This window comes from Harpegnathos saltator, unplaced genomic scaffold, assembly GCF_003227715.2.
Source record: "Harpegnathos saltator strain DR-91 unplaced genomic scaffold, Hsal_v8.6 scaffold81, whole genome shotgun sequence".
NCBI classification, from domain to species: Eukaryota; Metazoa; Arthropoda; class Insecta; order Hymenoptera; family Formicidae; genus Harpegnathos; species Harpegnathos saltator.
The window spans coordinates 1-18,398 of NW_020230660.1; the positions used below are offsets into that span (position 1 = coordinate 1).

Below are 18,398 nucleotides of genomic sequence, written 5' to 3' on the forward strand. Positions count from 1 at the left end.
CTCTCTACTCCCAGCAGAAGCGGAGATATCGAACGGAGGAAGGCTGGATATGACGGAGAACTTTGGAAACTTTAAACTTCGATATCTCCTAAACGGTTAGAGATACAGGCCTGGTTCTGGCACCAAATTAAAGTCCTCTCAAAACCCTACATTTTGCCGTAAGTGGCGACTCTCTACTCCCAGTAAAAGCGGAGATATCAACGCAGAAAGGTTGGAAAACTTTAACCTTCGATATCTCCTAAACGGTTAGAGATACAGGCCTGGTTCTGGCACCAAATTAAAGTCCTTTCAAAACCCTACCATTTCAAAAACCCTACATTTTCGGACTACATGGACGACTCTCTACGACTCTCTACTCCCAGCAGAAGCGGAGATATCGACGGAGGAAGGCTGGATATCGACGGAGAAACTTTGGACAACTTTAAACTTCGATATCTCCTAAACGGTTAGAGATACAGGCCTGGTTCTGGCACCAAATTAAAGTCCTTTCAAAACCCTACATTTCAAAACCCTACATTTTCGACTACATGGACGACTCTCTACGACTCTCTACTCCCAGCAGAAGCGGAGATATCGACGGAGGAAGGCTGGATATCGACGGAGAAACTTTGGACAACTTTAAACTTCGATATCTCCTAAACGGTTAGAGATACAGGCCTGGTTCTGTCACCAAATTAAAGTCCTCTCAAAACCCTACATTTTGCCGTAAGTGGCGACTCTCTACTCCCAGTAGAAGCGGAGATATCAACGCAGAAAGGTTGGAAAACTTTAACCTTCGATATCTCCTAAACGGTTAGAGATACAGGCCTGGTTCTGGCACCAAATTAAAGTCCTTTCAAAACCCTACATTTCAAAACCCTACATTTTCGACTACATGGACGACTCTCTACGACTCTCTACTCCCAGCAGAAGCGGAGATATCGACGGAGGAAGGCTGGATATCGACGGAGAAAGGCTGGAAATCTTTAAACTTCGATATCTCCTGAACGGTTAGAGATACAGGCCTGGTTCTGGCACCAAATTAAAGTCCTCTCAAAACCCTACATTTTCGACTACATGGACGACTCTCTACTACCAGTAGAAGCCTAGATATCGACGGAGAAAAGCTGGATATCGACGGAGAAAGACTGGAAAAATTTAACCTTCGATATCTCCTAAACGGTTAGAGATACAGGCCTGGTTCTGGCACCAATTAATGTCCTCTCAAAACCCTACATTTTCGACTACATTGACGACTCTCTACTCCCAGTAGAAGCGGAGATATCAACGGAGAAAGGTTGGAAAACTTTAACCTTCGATATCTCCTAAACGGTTAATATTGTACAATATTAAAACATTCGCGCAATAATTATCTATAATTTGCATATATGGGCGTTTATGTAATTATAAGTAATATAATAGTCACGACAAATTAATGTGGTCGCGCGTTATCTCTGTCGTGTTATTACTAGAAATCATCCGAACTCTCGAAATTATTTTCTTCCCGAATTATGAATATAAAACAATATGGAAAGGTAAACAAGGGGGCGAAAGAGGGGATGGCGACGTCTGCCTTACGATAACATCGCTGCTGGCTCGCTTCGTCGCGATTGTCTATTCGCTGATGGTGAGACAAAGACCTATTCTTTGTTTTTATCTAACTAATCTAGCTCGCTCGTGAACATAGCACAGAACAGAACCAAATAATTATGGACATAGCACGGAATAGTACCAGCAAATCGTGGACATTGGCTTAGTAGTTCATGTCCATGAAAAATTGACCCAGTTGACGCTTCGATTCAGCCAACTTTTCCATAACGCTGTAAATGCAGCCATGCCTGTTCTCAGGCTTCTCTCTGCTGTTACCCACCATATTCACCACCCACTTTGCACCAACTGACTATCACTTCTTCCAGGCACTGGACCACTTCTTGCAAGGAAATATATTCAATTCTGAACAAGCTGTGAAAAACGCCTTTCGCGGTTTCATCGTCACTCGCTTTTCAGGCTTCTTCACTGCTGGCATGAATAAGCTACCGTTAAGATGGCAGAATTGTGTCGATACTTTTTTAGGCGCATACTTTGGTTAATTTTATTATTTCTGGTTTGAGATATAATAAACCAAACTTTCGATTCGAAATCGGACATTTCACACTTATGACCTAATATCTTCAAGTAATATAATTCGAAAGTAGATTAGAAAAGCATTAGTATTTTTTTTTGTAGCGTGACCTAATAATGGATGGAATCAAACTTTTATCTTCATCCATCGTTATTATTTTCTTAAATAATGATTTGAGAACATTAATTAATACACTTTCTTTTTTTTCGAGAGCTTTATTGTCACGTGAATAACAATAAAACGGCTGAGTTTTGGCAGCCGTTGGACAGCACTGCCTATTATAAATGTTTATACAAATTCAATTTCTATTCGATTACTACTTAATCACCATGGACACATGATGCATGAGAAAAATGTTATAAATTGAAAGAAAAGTAAATACAAAAGCGCCATTGTGTCTCATGCCTTAATTTACAAAAGAATTCGTGTTCAAAATGATGTTCAATATATATCGCATAAGGGGTATTTTCGGCTTTGCACTGTCGGATGCAGTCGAGAAGCAGTTGAACAAAGTATTATTTGTTACGTATTGCAAATTTGCTACTTTATACAATCAAATCCTTAATCATATATATCAAATTACGTTCGCACACAAACAATCTAAGAAAAACAAACAAATAATTTTTATACATTTGTCTCCATTGTCCTTATTTTAACATAAACGTTATGATCCGTGTTGCGTACAAGTTACACGATTATAATTATATTCGATATGCAATAATTATAATATGTATGATATACATATTATATACGATTATGCATGAGTATAATTATATTCAGATACTTTGCAACTAATTTAAAAGATTTCACTTTCTTCTGTTTACGTTCTATGACATTTGATCAGCATTTTTAATCAGAAACCGATACAGTCTGAACTAGCAACAAATTTCTCCGAAATAACAAATGATATGAAATAATGACTAATCAGTTTGTTGGGAATGAGAAGATAATGGCGAACGAAATCGTCATTCAGAATAAAATTATGCAACAGTCGCGCGACTATCGAGTTCCCGGAACGCATCTCGCTTACGTCGACCATGTCTCATTAATGATGCACACTTTTCCACAATCCGGCTCCCTTAATCTTTTTGGCCTCTGTGCTTTCTCACAATCACTGCGTAGCTCCGCGTCTCGTGATATCTGTTGCACTTCTCCTCTCAATCATCTCGGAATGGTAAAGGAAAATCGATCTTCGCTATTTTTACTTTAGTAGAAAAAGTACACATAGTATGGTACAAGCGATTCTCTTGCGGTGATATAATTCCAAAGCGTTCTTTCTTTTTCCTTCCCTTTAAGAATACATTCGTCTTTTTGTACATTCGATTTGGGACTCGATCTTTGATTCGTTGGAATTTTTAGAACCGTTAGGAGCCTTTTGTGACGATTCAGATTGCACAAGCGATGTTTCCATGTTTAAGCGCACTGGCACGGTTTACCGATTATTTACGATAAATACTTCCGATTAGCGTAGCTGCAATAAAAATGACAAGAATAGTCGAATCTTATCTTATCTGTGTGTTCTTCGAATACAATTCGAAAGACTGAGGAAGAGAGAGGAGCGACGATGGCATGTTCATAACATGCCGAAACCCTTTGAATAATTAATTGCTTTCAATAAGCGATCTTGCAGTTTCTCTATCGTGCTGTAGTCTGGTAACAATAAAACATTAAAGCACGTGTGCGCTATTGGCAATCTGAAAATAGAACGTTAACATATGACAACAGAACGAATATAAAATTTATTGGCGCAACACGAACGCGTTACCTATCGGAATCCGGACCGTGTCTAGCGATGACCATTTTCAGTCTCGAAAGGCCGCCGACTGGTACACGATCGCTGCCTGTGGTGAACTGCAGTAGCCTCCGTTGACTTTCAGGTGGTAACGAGTGAGCCACGCGCCAAAAGTTACGTACTGCCTCGCTGTCGACAGTATAACCGCCCTCGTACTCTGTAGCCGCTTCCAGTTCGGCAAAATCGAATATTTTACTACCGCAAACAAGCTGCCCGAACGTTCAAAAGCATCATATTAATATAGTCGCATAACGTAACTCTTTTGCCACGATAATGATGTCGACTATCGTGTACCTGTTCGATCTCTTCAGGTCTGAATAGCAAGGCAAGTGGACTTTCGTCCGTAACCATTTGAAAACCACGCCTAAATGCGTTGAATTGTCTCTCAACCGATTTGTTGAGCAAGAAATCCGCGTAAAGATCGGCAAACTCCTTCTTATTCTCCTGCGTGACGTACAACTCGTCACCATTTTCCTTCAGCTCGTGGAACGATATCGAGCCAAAAACGTCCCTACAAGATGAAGATATTGATGATAAGATTGGAGGCAATGAATAATTACTAGACTATGGTTAAGAATGTTATTAGAGACATACCTATAAGCTACCCGGAAGGTTTGCATGAACGTTTCTGGCATATCGTCTCCGGTATACTCCATTAATTCTCGCATTGTCCGGTACAACGTCGGACTCCAATCTTCTAGATCCGCGAAAGCACCTTTTCTGCCGAGCAGTTTTCTGTAAACGACCATTGGGAAGCGCACGTCCAAAATTACATTATTATAGATCGCTAAGCCGAGGACAATGCCTATTAATGTGAACTGTGCGTCACTCTCAAACGATGTTGGATTGAACCATGTCATCTGCGTGTCTTCCTAAAATGAATAAAGAAAAATAATTATGTTTCACGGATTCAAGTAAGAGACGACGCTACATTGGACGGAAAGTAAAAGAACAAAAATACGAGTTAGTGCAATTATTACCTGAGAAGTGAACATGCCATAGTCAGGATTAAAAATTTCTTCTACAACAAGTTGGAAGAATTCCTTCGACACCCCACCTTCGTCGACACCTTGTTCTCCTTCAAATTCGACAACTAGTTGTTTTTTCAAATCAGACGGGTTCTCCATAGCTACCATTTCCAATTCTACTAGAGCGTCATCTATCAAATGGTCTCTTCGGACCTGTTCAGATGAGATACACATAAGTTCACACACTCTTTTTCTTTCTCTCTCTTTTAAATACAACAACCTGATTTTCATATGATTCGACGAACCTTTAATCTGAGATATGGATTAGTAGGTTGCCCGACAACGGTCTGCAAGAAACTCATACGCCGCTCACTATACATTCTTATGCGATTATCGTAATAGAGACCCAGAGTCTTCGTGGCGGGCGTGAGAATGAAAGCATAATTCATAAAACTAAATTTCATTGGCTCTTCGCTTTTATAATAAGCAAAATCTTTGTCCATTTCTATGGCATCGCTAAGTGGTTCATTGTAAAAGTCAGTAAATGGTATGAAAGGTTTGCGTGCGTCTAACGCAGTAATTCCTAATTCCGTCGCTAGTGGATCCTGAAAGATGTTTAGATCGTATTTACCTACCATGAAGAATTAATGCGACAATAAAGTACACCCGAATGTTGTCATGAAAATCAAACTTACTTGAGGGACTTGTGACGTTGCCGAACGTGAAGCAGTCTTGTCATTACCTGTCGACTCGGCCTCGTCGCCCAGCATTAGTTCGGGACCATCCAATTCACCAGCCAGCATACTCGCATAATATAGAATCTTCATAACTTTCGTGGGTGCAGTAATGGTGTCCGCATCTTGGACACAGTAATCGCGTGTGAAGGATCCTCCTATCACCTGTAACATGAGATACGATAAGTAAATTCTTTGTTCTACAATCAAGGAATGACAAACATGAGTCGTCACTCATTATTTCATAATGAAATCAGAGAATGGTACCTTGACAGTTATGAGCTCTTGCAGTGCTTGTAAGAGATTCGGAAGTCGCGACTTGCAATGCTTAGCCCATATACGCGCTAACTTGGCCTGCGCCACGACAGGTAAGCAACTTAACGCCTTACATAGCATATGGAGAGCCAGTTCCAAGTATTCACTATTCCCGAGCATTGGGATTTCAAAGACAATGAGAAATACATTTAATAGACTATCCATACTTTCCCAGCGTACTATACGGAATACCCTCAAGTCTAATTCTATGTCATCTGCCAAAGTGACTAGTGCATTGACCAGAGCTGATTCGAATACTTCACCTAATCGAGAATTAAGATGTTTATCAAACAGTCTGATAAATATTGGCTCAATTTACATAATGCAGTCCTTAATATGTTTGCTGACGTTTGCTGTGTTATCTCGTATATTATTTCTCAACGAACTAAGCTCTCTTTTAAGCAACACCCTATGTTAGAAAAATAATTTATAGAAAATAAAAATATCAACATTTCCTTTTCTAATTAGATATTTTTTCCTCTAATTATGCACGATATTAAAAGCATTTTGCGCTTACCAGCGAACATATTAATATCCAAATATAATTTAGAAATTATGCTTTACATACCTGGCAAAGACCAAAGTGCTTCGAAAGCTCTGCGAACCGATGGTAAATCGACATTGGTATCGTCATTGTTAGGAACTGTAGGTGTTGGATCGCTGCTATCCTCGTCCTTATCTTCCCCTTGAAGAGATCGTACCGCCTCTTTATTCAAATCAGCAGGTGGCCTTAACAAAGTGTCTGGTGCTCGATCGAGAAGCGCCGCCAAAGGCGAGCTGCTTTTCTGAGTTTTTTGAAAACTAAGACTTAATGCCTTTGCGGAAGAAAAAACTTCCCCCAGAGTACGAATTAATAAAGAATACGAAGATTCTGCTTTACATCTTTCTATAATATCCAGAAGTTTATCTTCTGTGAGATATGGCTCTTGCTTTCCTAGAGGAAAAAATAGTTATCGCGTTAATTATGTTCGTGTTTGTAAATATATTCATCAATATACATTTCTAGCGATAAAATATATCAGAAGGTAAATATATATCCCAACTTTATAAAATACCTTCATCCGAGCTTGGAGGATTAACACTTTTTACAGGTAGACTCTTAGCTAAGGATGTTTGTCCTGGCTCTATAGTAGTTCGAGCAACTTTACTAGGTTGAGTGCCATCACAAAGTCTAGCTTCTTGTGAGAATAACTGAATTGCCTGAGCAGCTGCCTGATTTGGAGTAAGATTACTAACCTGATGGAAAACAGAAGAAAGCATATGAGTTAAACTGTAGAAGTTAATTTATTTTTGTGACTACAATAGTGAAACAAATAAATTCAATAGTCATACCTTCCCACTGGAGGCACAATTTTGATTGTCACAGTGAGGATTTCCACATCCGTCTGTAAGTTGGTAAAAATACCGTTCGATAAGTTTTTTTGCAGCTGCGCGCTTCATGTCGCTGCAAGGGCTCTCTGCTCCTACCCTGTAAAGATCAAGATATAACATGTACATATATATACATATGTCTACTGATTAATATTTTTTATTTGTAAAATTATTTCGAATACATGAATATGAGAATGTTTGTCATTAGATTTTTAATTTATTGCAGAAAATACATATTAGACTTCTAACATATTTTTCGTGCAATGTTTGTTGTTTTTATTTCCATCCACACAGAAATTAAGTCATCGAATTCTAGACCACATAGATAAAACTGTATACTTCACTATGTTAAGTAACTAAACGTCTATAAAGAATGAATGTCTTTTGAATTTTCGAGTGTCATTTCCCATGTCACGGGAAACTGCTAAGTGACAAAAAGACTTGTAGTCACTCGTCAAAAGATCGCATATCGTCACGTTTAGTTCGCCAAGTTGGATACAGTGTCGTTGCACCAAAACAAAGTGCTAATAATAGATATCCTTGCGATTTCGCGATCTCACGACGAAGGTAGAGTACTCTACTACGTTGCTGTAAACAAATCTCTTATATGACGAGGAGAACGAGGAAGAACGAGAGAGAAAAAGAGAGAGGGAGGGAAGGAGAGAAAGAGAAAGAGAAAGAGAAAGAGAGAGAGAGAGAGAAGCACAAAGAAAAAGACACACATCGAGCTGAGAGAGTAGAGAGCGAGAAAAATCCCGGCTTGTAATTTCGATTACACAATTTTTCTCACTCGCCCAACGTGATTTCCAACGCGCGACACAATGTTGACTTCCGCATACTTATCGACGATATAATTTTTGTTTTATGCGACTCACGTACGACTCAATCCTGGATTGCTCTAACCATTAATCATCTACGTATATCTCATAAGCAATTTGATCCAGAGAACCATCATTAGTCTCATGTTCCCAGAAGAACCTTAGTCTAATAAACAATGGTTAATAATGCCGATGATTAGTAATCCATGATCAATAAGGAAAACGAAGAGTTCGTTCTCGCTTGAACATTCGGAGTTTACTGTCCACACAGACAGGAGAGGATGTGTAATCCTATAATCGCGAATTTACACAGCGTGCGATGTCAAATGCACAGCATTCGTAGTACCTGGAAGCGTGGTCTTCTCCAGGGTCCCCCTGGCCCTCGGCGCTCATAGACTGTGAATCGTCGGAATTTTGTCCGCTTGCTCGGTGATCGTGATCGAGAGAAGTCGCGTCGTACACCACTCTCTGTTTGCCACTAACACTCTCCACTACACACGGCCGGCCACCACGTTTATCGTCCACGCGCAGAATTCTCGTAACTCCAAGTCACCGTTGCTTCGTATTTATACAAATTTTCCCGTGACGTCGAACCGTCCTTTAAACGTCGCGTGTCCGAATGTGTGATCTCACTTCCCCGCACCGCTGTACTTTTCCTGCACGTCTAGTGAGACGAGAGGAGAGAGAGAAAGAGAGAGAAAGAGGGAGAGAGAGGGAAGAGACCCCGACGGAGGAAAAAGGAGAGAAGACGGAGAAAGACCCTCAACTGGGAGAAAGAGAGAAAGAGCTATCAAAGGCAACAGGGAAACATAGGAAATAGAATGTAGGAACCAGCCAAAGACGAAAGGGAACGGAGAGACAGATAGATGGAACTACGAGCGAACGCGAGATAGGAGAGGCAGAGATGTGTGATATTCTCGGATCGCGTCACCGCGATGGGAGAATATCTCCGCTTCGTCTTGGAGGTTATGGAGATCGATGATTAGCAAATCGCGCGGCTCACGCGGAGCTATACAAGTCAGCCCGTGAAGCGAGAATATCGAAAACGAGGGGAAAAACCAGAGCCGTCGTCTTTTTTGCTCTCTCTTTCTATCTACTGACGTCGTTTTCACGTCGTCTATCGTTTGCGATCAGCACCAACGACGGACCACGAGTTATCGCACACGACTTTCGATTAATCACAATCGTGCGCGAGATAGATGGGTCGATCGGCCGTACGATGTATCGACGCGCGGCGCGCGTATCTCGCGGTAATGGCGGATGAGTTCCTTCAAGTCTCGCGCATCGTAGCGATCGACAAAAATGAAAATTCGGGCTGTTTTCTTCAGCCGTATCTCGATATGCTCGACGGGAAATGAAAGAATAAACATCTGTATATTCAAATGTTGAAGGAGGCAACGTGAGCCTGACAAGTTGCAGAAAACGCAATGAAAAACAACAGACCGAACGATGAATCTCTTTGCTCCATTCTGGAGAAGTTTGATTTTTAGAAAAATTCCGATGATTTCATCGTCCTCGTGTAAGAATAATTATTACGAATACATTCGATAGTGAAAACGAAATGGAAAATTCGAAGTATACACAATTAAATATTCTCGAATTGTTGGTGAAGGTAGAGGAAATTACATTGCGACAAATTAAAATAATTTAATTATTTTTCTCGCATTGCAAAATTTATGCTTATTCAAAATTCACGACATGATGACGACTACGATGACGGAAAAATTTTCGATATAATTATATAAATTTTATGGAATTTGTATTCAGGTAGTTATTGTGGAGAAGAATATTTCATAATAATAATTAATACTTACAATAAACGAGGCTGAGACGCAAATGAGATTTGAATGAATAGTTTCGTTATTTTTTTCGCTTTTTAACAATCTAAGGAATGATATGGCATACATGACGCCGGTTGTGTCCAACAGATCGCCGAATGCGATGGCGTTCCAGAAGACAAAACGTGCTTAATGGAAATCGGAGAAGCGTAAACGTGAGAGGTGAAATGCGCGAGAGAATCAATTTGCAAATGAGAAAGATGTGATCATGCATTGCATGGGCGAATAGTAGTCTCTATTGACGGTGGTAACAATTACTCGGCGGAAATCAATGTCGGTATGCATATCGACGACGTCAAAGTAAACTGCTACAAAGTTGCACAGTTGTATTTGACGTAATGACATGCCAGGATGATTAAATGTGAAGTGAAATGGCGCGTTTATATTGGGTATTCCGAGTTTGCGCATGATTTATGCAAATGAAAGACCAACAATTGCGAGATTAATTCATGTCTAAAATTACGTGATAAATCAAGCGGCAAACGGCAGACGTCAATGAAAATTGAATTTCCATCATATACATAAAGAAAAAATCCGAATTTGTGATGTGTATATAATGGAAATTTTTATTTTTCATTATGCACATAATAGAAATTCTATTTCTTTTTATTCGTACTTCCTATATCGTCTGTATTTCTTGAGACCAATTATGTGCTATTGCTCTGGATGTAATAAATAAAACCTCACGATGCAGAATGACTCGCGACGGGAAGCCTCATCGATAAAGATAAATTTTCATTTCCTCACGGACATGTCCGAAAATCGTCTATATATTTAGCTTTACGAGTAGTGAGGGGGTAACACGCTGATTAACACACGTGTTAAAATGACATCAAATGAGCTAATATTGATATCCTTTGAGCCCCTGTGTCGAATCTCCTCTCGGGAGGTCTTCACGCACACACACGTGCACACCTCTTTCTAACCGAGGGTAAGCCTGGCCAATGGAACAGCCAGTGTAAATGGTTGATATGGGGTGGCACCAAGAGAGTGGCCAAAGTGAGAGAGAGAGAGAGGGTGCAAGGTTTAGGACAGAACACAACTCGCAGGAGCAGTAATATCGATCGAAATGGAGTGGAGTTCGAGGCTCGATAGGTCGGTGTGAGCGCGGGGGCGAGAAGGCGAGAAAACAGGAGAGACAGAGAGGAAGAGAGAGGTAGAGATAGAAAGTGAGTGAGTGAGTGAGTGAGTGAGAGAGAGAGAGAGAGAGAGAGAGAGAGAGAGAGAGAGAGAGAGAGAGAGAAACGGGAGAGGAGAGTATGACAGGGTCGAGCTTGCACGGAGAGGCAAGAGAGGGCCACAAGTAGGAAAAGCTCTCTCGTAAAGCAGGCAGTCGGATAGGTCGACCAGTTGCCCGGGCACGGATCGCTCTGCCTGATCGGTCTTCCACACCTGTCTGCTTCTCTTCATTGGCTCCCTTTTTTCTTCCTCTCTTTGATCTTTCCTTACTTCTTCTCTTGTGTTACCCCTTTCTCTTCCATCGTCCTTTGGATCGCCGTCCATTCATTGACCACTCGCGATCGCAGCGATCCTGCCGAACGCGACCTTGAAATTTAGTGATAGTGCGAGCCTGACCTTGGCAAATTTCTTTGTCAAGGTTGATTAGATAGGTCTACAGTGTCCATTATCAGCTGATTTACTGGATCGCTACCGTTCCGGCAGGTCGAGGTGGATGCATGAGAACGCGAGTGATTTCAGACGGTAAAAACAACGTAAAGAGGCGGTAAGTCACGTCTCGGATCGGATACCACATACTCATGGCCCGACGATCTATTAACGATTTGTTAAGAATATTTCGGAGTATGGAAAGTATGTGTTATCATGAAACTAAGAGATGAGATTGTAAAAATGCCGCAGTCTTTAAATTCATTCCCCGCACCTAGAGATTCTTGAGAGAATTCCTTCATTCCTTTAGAAACGAAGAAAGAAAGTAAATTGAAAATTGGACTCGAAAATTGAGTGGAAAAATTAGGTAGGAAGAACAAGTCACGCTATCTAATTGCGTAATAACGCAAGTATTGCATGTAACGCTCACACGACGATGATAATTAGGGCTCGAGTAATTGTTGTTTAGCGATGAGTTTCGGCCGCAGAAAGAGAGAGAGAGAGAGAGACGGCGAAAGATTAAGAACGCAAGTGTTATATATTCGTAAAGAAAGCGCGGAAGGCGAGATACACGAAGTTGCGGTCCATTCGACAGCTTTTCTGTTTCTCTTGCGAGTTTTTTCGATCGGGAAAGTAATTACATTCCTCCAATCTCGCGAACACTACCGCGTATTTCTTCCTTGCGAGCTTAACTCCGAGACTTAACATCGAGAGTTTGTATGCAGGAAATTCGAAGAAATGAGCGCGTAGAGTGCTTTCGCCAAGCGGGAACTAGTAATTGATTTTGGACTTCGATGGACCCGATTCGGTAGCCATGAGAAGACGAAGAAACGACTGATATTACGACGGGGAACTATATTGGTGTAGAGAATGGAAGAGGCATCCTCGAGAATTCGTCCTTATCTGGACTGGGATGTAAGCGAAACCTCATTGGTTTCTAACCGAATGTGATACAATTATTTATCAAATATTTGACGAACTCGAACAATCACGAAAAATTCATCGAAAACTCGATGGGAATCGCATGCCATTCTGGAAGGATAAGTTGTAACTCAGTCATTACGTTTGATACAATGCCAGTGTGCCTATTCTGTAACTTTTGACGACAATGTCGTTATCGTTACGCGTCGTTACGCAGTTATTACATGATACGTTATATGTACGTATCGACGCGTAACGGCGAGGCGTTATTACCGTTAGAAAGTTACACAATAGGCATGTAGAGCAGATTCCCATCTGCGTGATGTATTCTGAAATGTCCATTTGCCGAAAAGCCAATTTTTACATTCGGTGCTCTGTTGCGTATATACAGTCCAAACATGTCGATACACGATATGTTTCCAAAAGAAATGTTATCTCACATGTTGTAAAACATAACGTAGAATATTTTCGTTCAGTTCGACGAATATTTTTCAAAATCTTTGTAAGCCGCGTTCTAGAATTACTCAAGCAAGAGTCGGAGAAACAATAAAAAGAGACCGTTGTTAATTTTGTGGATAGAATGCGGACAAATACTCCGTGGCGAATAGTCAAGCGCCGTTGCAGGGCGGCGAGGACGACCAGCCTGAGCGTGGGACGTGGACGGGAAAATTCGATTTTTTGTTGTCTCTTCTGGGATACAGCGTAGGCCTCGGCAATGTCTGGAGATTTCCGTATCTTTGCTATTCCAACGGCGGCGGGGCTTTTCTAATACCGTTCACCATGATGCTCATCATCGCCGGATTGCCGCTCATGTTCATGGAGCTTTCCTTAGGTAATTAGCGGCATTAGCGAAACGACGCCGATATCGAGCACTCGGGTGTTCGCAATCAGGATGTATCTGTGTTTCGCAGGGCAATACGCCAGCCTCGGACCGGTGGCGGCTTACAAACGTTTCTGCCCGTTGCTCCGCGGCTTAGGATACGGGATGGTCCTCGTTAGCTCCGTTGTCATGCTCTACTATAATTTAATCATCGCATGGACCTTGTATTACATATACGCATCGATCTTTGGTAAATAATTTCAGTAATAATAACGATGGTATAAACGCGATAACAACGAACGATGAAAATTGTTCAAAACTCCTTAACTCCTCGACTGTAAAATCACAATGTTGTTAATAACGTACATACAAGACACATACTCGCGCAGCGTTATACGCCTTCATTCATCATTTTTCAATCTCAATGGAAAGCGTCTCGGAGTGTAGCGGAAGTCGTAGCATAAAGCTCGTATAAAGCGGAACAATTTGCGGAACTTTTTAATTTATCGCATACAAAACTATAAATACGAAGCTATAAATACGAAAGTGCACGCAAGTGTACAGCGCGGCCCGACAGCGAAGACTCGCTGAAGACGACAGCATTTGCCTTTTGCGGGAGGGCTTATTAAAATTCTAGTTGGCACAGGTGGCTGGGAGCTACCCTGGAGCAAGTGCGAGAAGGAGTGGAGCACCGAGGATTGCTTTACGCCAGAAGCTGCCGAGGTTTGTGCCTCTCGAAACGTTTCTTACTTCAAAGGAGAATGCCTCAATTCGACGCAAATGACCGCAATGGGTCTGAGCATTGAAAACATAGCCAGCGCTATCAGGAGGCCGCCAGCCGAGGAATACTTCAAGTAATGCCATATACGTCGTATATAGATTGTCGCGTCATTCCCTCGACGTATTTCGAGCAGTTCCGTCATTCAACTCGTCGTTGTCACGAGAATCTTTCGTTCATTGATTTAACTCCGCTCTTACGATCTCGCTTTGTTTCGCGACGATTATATCTTGAAATCCCGAGAGGAACTCTATTTTGAGCGAGAGTATTAATTTTGTCTCGGATTACGCCACAGTAATTCCTAGTGATGCTAACTTGAAGAAACAGAAAATGTATGGAGATCTTTATCTTTGCGCCTTCAGCAATTATGTCTTGAGGATCAGTAGCGGAATCGAGGAAACTGGATCTATTCGACCGTCTATGGCAACATTTCTCTTTCTGGCATGGATAATCGTTTTCCTCTGTCTGAGCAAGGGTGTCAAGAGCTCGGGCAAAGTCGTATACTTCACCGCTCTCTTCCCGTACGTCGTCCTGGTGCGTTAACGACAGTCATTAATATCAGATTGAATTTAACAATATAGCTGGCAATAACTGGCATCCCATCAGCTGCGTTTTAAATATCAAAGAATAATACGGGCAAAGAATCGCACTTTCGTCCAACGTCACGTAGTGTTCAAAGCACAACTTTCACTTGCTTGTACAAGAAGATTCAGCACGTTTTCATAAAATGCAAGCGTCTCTCCCGCAGGTAGCACTTTTCATTCGAGGTATTTTACTTCCTGGCGCCAGCGAGGGAATACTCTTCTACCTGACTCCCGACTGGAAGAGACTGATGTCTGCGAAAGTGTGGGGAGACGCCGCCGTGCAGATCTTCTTTGCCCTTAGTCCAGCCTGGGGTGGCTTGATTACACTGAGCTCGTACAACAAGTTCACCAACAACTGCTACAAGGATTCTCTGATCGTTGCAATCAGCAACATCGGGACGTCTTTCTTCGCAGGCTTGGTCATCTTCTCGGTGATCGGCTTCCTCGCTCATGAGCTTGACGTACCAGTGGCATCGGTGGTGGATCAAGGCGCTGGTTTGGCTTTCATCGTTTATCCGGAGGTGATCTTTAACTATCATTTGAAGCTTGTGAGAGCTTCTCGATCCTTTTTGCGTTTCAGTATTTTTCGAAAATTAGATTTAACTTGCTGATATGAGAAAAAAATAAATTACGGAGAAATAAATAAAATAATGAGAAATAAATAAAATAAAAGATTTAAATAAGAGAGAATTAATAATAAATATATATATTTTAATAAATAATATATATTTTATTAAACATAGTAAACAGCATCCAAATTTGTGTGCTAGAGTTTACGTGGAAATTCAAGACAGTGATGTGAAAGTCTTTTAGGATTACCGAGGAGTAATCTTGGCGTGACTATTGGTAGGTCGTGGCTCGTTTGCCGGTCGCACCCGTCTGGTCGCTGCTCTTCTTCATCATGCTACTCACATTGGGTCTCGATTCTCAATTCGCTCTCATGGAAACGGTGACCACGGCGATACTCGACGGCATCCCCGCGCTGAGAAGTTACAAAATCTGGGTTGTTCTGGGAGTTGCGGTGGTCGGCTACGCCGGTGGCATCATTTTCACCACTAACGTAAGTTTCAAATCAAATCATCTCTTTTCGAAAGAAATCGAAGAAATTTGGACAGCTCAATTTTTAGAATTCGCATTCGAGAATAGCGGAAAAGAACCTAAACTATATTTCAGGATATATGAAGCGCTTATTTCGAAAGTTGTACAAGTCCACTTTCGTTACTCGCTTGTTCTCTATTTTTTTTTCTTTTCTATATTTCTTCTTTATTCTTTGGACACCATTTTCGAGATAAATGTTTCATATATCGGTTGTAACATAATCCTTCAAAAATTTGATCTTTCAATTGGTATTTTCTCCTCGGTGTATTGTTGTAACGATTATCCTGCTTTTCCACAGGCCGGCATGTACTGGCTACAGCTGATGGATAAGTACGCGGCCAACTGGTCGGTTTTGTTGATTGCCATAAGCGAGTGCATTTTAGTGGCGTGGGTGTACGGAGCGAATCGATTTCTGGACGATGTTCAACAGATGATCGGACCTCGCGGCCGTTTCTGGCGATTCTTCTGGACATGGATGTGGAAGGTTATCACACCCGCTGCACTGTTCTTTATTCTCTGTTTCAACTGGGTGGAATACGAGCCGCTCAAATACGGGACTTACATCTATCCGAAATGGGCAGACGTGTTAGGCTGGGTTATTAGTATGGTTCCTGTTTTAGTCATCGTCGGATTAGCTATAGTAAGTTTCAGCATTTTCTTAAACGTTATAGTTTTGTGTATTTTAATTTATAACATTTATTGTTTTCGAAATAAAACTTCGAAAGAAAAGTTCTGTTGAAACCTTTTTTTTTTTGAAATTCAGAATCAACTGAAAAAACATCGTCGACGATCATCCTACGACGACGATGACGAGGATGATGAGGACGACGACGATGCCGATGATTTAGATAACGGTAGTCCTTGTCAAAGAAGAAACAAAGGAAAAGGTAAAGGGAAAGATAAAAACGTGTGGGATCGTGTGAAGATTCTGCTGCAACCAACATCTAATTGGGGTCCAGCGTCAAGAAATTCTTTGACACCTTCTAGAACTCTGGCTACACCTTCACCAGGTGACGAATCTTCCGTTACTTTGAAAGAGACAAAGTATTAAACAATAGATGATTGAATAAATTGCAATGTTGTTCATTGTTTTGCAGGGTGTACTGCATATGACTCAGTACAAAACACGATCGTCTTGGTGAACGGACAACCGATGATGGTGCAACAATCGTCCAACGCCATCGCCATTTCACAGAAACTTCCTGGGCCGTCGATTCTCAAGAATTCCAGCAAAACTGACCTGATTACCTCGCAGCAAGTGTGACACGATGTTCGATTTATGTCGAACGACGAATCCTCAGAGGAATCGAACCAAAGATAGATGTAAAATGAATCTATCCTTGGTACGAACATATTTTCAAAGGCGCAAGTCACGAAATAAAGAAAATACTTTATCGTCACTTGATTAGATTTTCCGCGTGAAATTTTGGGTCTCTGACTTTCATAAATTATTCTATCGACAGTTACATAAATTTGGTTTGATTTTGTTCCCATTACCGATTGCTCAAGAAAAAGTAAAAAATGAGTCTGCCATCAACTAGTGCAGTGTACTTAGAAGTCCATTGTTTTCTTTTACAATATACTATTTAAGATTGCAAGATTTTTATAAAAGACGGGCTGGAAATATTCAGAGATTTTAATGAGCTTTGGATATATCGTAAAAGAAAAACCAAAAATAAGATACATGTATCTTTTTATAAGTAAAGATATGAGAAAAGACACATGTATAAGAAATACGTTTTCTTTAATTTTTGGTTTTCTACAATATATCACAAGACTTGTTGCATGCAAGATCGGTGAAGTACGCTTTCAGAATTTCCTTGTGTAAGTGTACCACTGCGTTCTTCCATATTGATCAAACCGCCCGACATTAATGGTAATGTAATAATAGTGTGTGTACTTTAATTAAATGTTAATATTAGGATCCTAATGGCCACAGAATGTTACAGATTGGTCTATTTAAAATTGTTGGTAATTGAAAGGAATTGAAAGAGAATTACGGGAAACAGTACGAGCAGTATTATGTTTACTCAAGCGCGATGATATCTCATCCGTATCCTCGAAATATTATATGGAATATTAATAATTGTTTCGCAATAGGCAAATATTTATTTTTGAAAATTGTTAATTATTTTTATTACTATGAAAAAAGGTAGAAAGTTATATAGATCATTATTCGTGAAAAAAAAAGATATAGATATATAACAGATAAGTTTAGTAAAAAAAGAAAGGGAGTTTATAGCGATAGAAAAACGGATAAACTGAAGGCGAAGAAGCCAAGTTAAATGCAAAGTATATTAATCTCTTGCAGTAAATTTCATTGGAAGTCTTCAATGTTACTAATATCGTAGTGATGGAACTAGTCTGATGATTTAATCAGTATTAAATATTATCCGCAAGTATTAAGTTATACAGTTATCATAAAATAAACAGTCAATGGTATCGGTTATTCATTGATATCTTACAATTGATACAACTATCAAATATTGCACTAATCAAAATAATATATATTAGAGTAAGATTAATTTAATATATTTTCATTTTTTTCTCTCTATCTTTTTCTCTCTTGTAGAAGTTTCTCTGCAAAGGTACTTGATAGCAAAGCAAACATACATGATTTTATGTTTTAGATAATTGATACTTATCGATATCAAT

The 18,398-nt window shown here is 40.4% G+C and overlaps 2 protein-coding genes across 6 annotated transcripts; one reads left to right on the forward strand and one right to left on the reverse strand.

Moving 5' to 3' along the window:
• Window positions 1-2,598: 2,598 nt before the first annotated feature.
• On the reverse strand, window positions 2,599-9,237 carry Ube3a (ubiquitin protein ligase E3A). 4 transcript variants are annotated; one of them, XM_019844883.2, is made up of 13 exons: window positions 8,446-9,237; window positions 8,161-8,265; window positions 7,243-7,378; window positions 6,966-7,146; window positions 6,479-6,844; window positions 5,863-6,173; window positions 5,557-5,760; window positions 5,167-5,466; window positions 4,874-5,074; window positions 4,488-4,765; window positions 4,188-4,404; window positions 3,867-4,102; window positions 2,599-3,795 (listed from the first exon to the last, which is right to left on the reverse strand). In XM_019844883.2, exons 3-13 carry the CDS (start codon window positions 7,348-7,350, stop codon window positions 3,675-3,677), a joined length of 2,523 nt encoding a protein of 840 aa, XP_019700442.1. In that variant the 5' UTR covers window positions 7,351-7,378; window positions 8,161-8,265; window positions 8,446-9,237; the 3' UTR covers window positions 2,599-3,674. The 4 variants fall into 4 exon arrangements, with proteins under 4 accessions (XP_019700442.1, XP_019700441.1, XP_011151970.1 ...); XM_019844882.2 differs by having other exon boundaries at window positions 8,157-8,265; XM_011153668.3 differs by lacking the exon at window positions 8,161-8,265.
• A 1,999-nt stretch (window positions 9,238-11,236) lies between these two features.
• Window positions 11,237-17,382, forward strand: LOC105190755 (sodium- and chloride-dependent glycine transporter 1). 2 transcript variants are annotated; one of them, XM_025306900.1, is made up of 11 exons: window positions 11,237-11,660; window positions 12,268-12,457; window positions 13,043-13,295; window positions 13,375-13,533; window positions 13,921-14,137; window positions 14,424-14,595; window positions 14,810-15,166; window positions 15,496-15,705; window positions 16,042-16,383; window positions 16,507-16,753; window positions 16,841-17,382. In XM_025306900.1, the coding sequence occupies exons 2-11, from the start codon at window positions 12,413-12,415 to the stop codon at window positions 17,005-17,007; spliced, it is 2,169 nt and encodes a 722-aa protein (XP_025162685.1). In that variant the 5' UTR covers window positions 11,237-11,660; window positions 12,268-12,412; the 3' UTR covers window positions 17,008-17,382. The 2 variants fall into 2 exon arrangements, with proteins under 2 accessions (XP_025162685.1, XP_011151969.1); XM_011153667.3 differs by having other exon boundaries at window positions 13,930-14,137.
• The last annotated feature ends 1,016 nt before the right edge of the window (window positions 17,383-18,398 follow it).

What these genes read in the sequence shown, in the direction of transcription:
- Ube3a (XM_011153668.3), bottom strand. Translation starts at nt 8,492, where the DNA reads ATGAGCGCCGAGGGCCAGGGGGACCCTGGAGAAGACCACGCTTCCAG. An exon ending in GGAGAAGACCACGCTTCCAG is followed by an intron (nt 7,379 to 8,445) that starts GTACTACGAATG and finishes TGATCTTTACAG; the next exon opens with GGTAGGAGCAGAGAGCCCTT. An exon ending in CAACGTCACAAGTCCCTCAA is followed by an intron (nt 5,467 to 5,556) that starts GTAAGTTTGATT and finishes AACATCTTTCAG; the next exon opens with GATCCACTAGCGACGGAATT.
- LOC105190755 (XM_025306900.1), top strand. Translation starts at nt 12,413, where the DNA reads ATGGAAGAGGCATCCTCGAGAATTCGTCCTTATCTGGACTGGGAT. An exon ending in TCTTCCCGTACGTCGTCCTG is followed by an intron (nt 14,596 to 14,809) that starts GTGCGTTAACGA and finishes TCTCTCCCGCAG; the next exon opens with GTAGCACTTTTCATTCGAGG. An exon ending in CTTTCATCGTTTATCCGGAG is followed by an intron (nt 15,167 to 15,495) that starts GTGATCTTTAAC and finishes GACTATTGGTAG; the next exon opens with GTCGTGGCTCGTTTGCCGGT.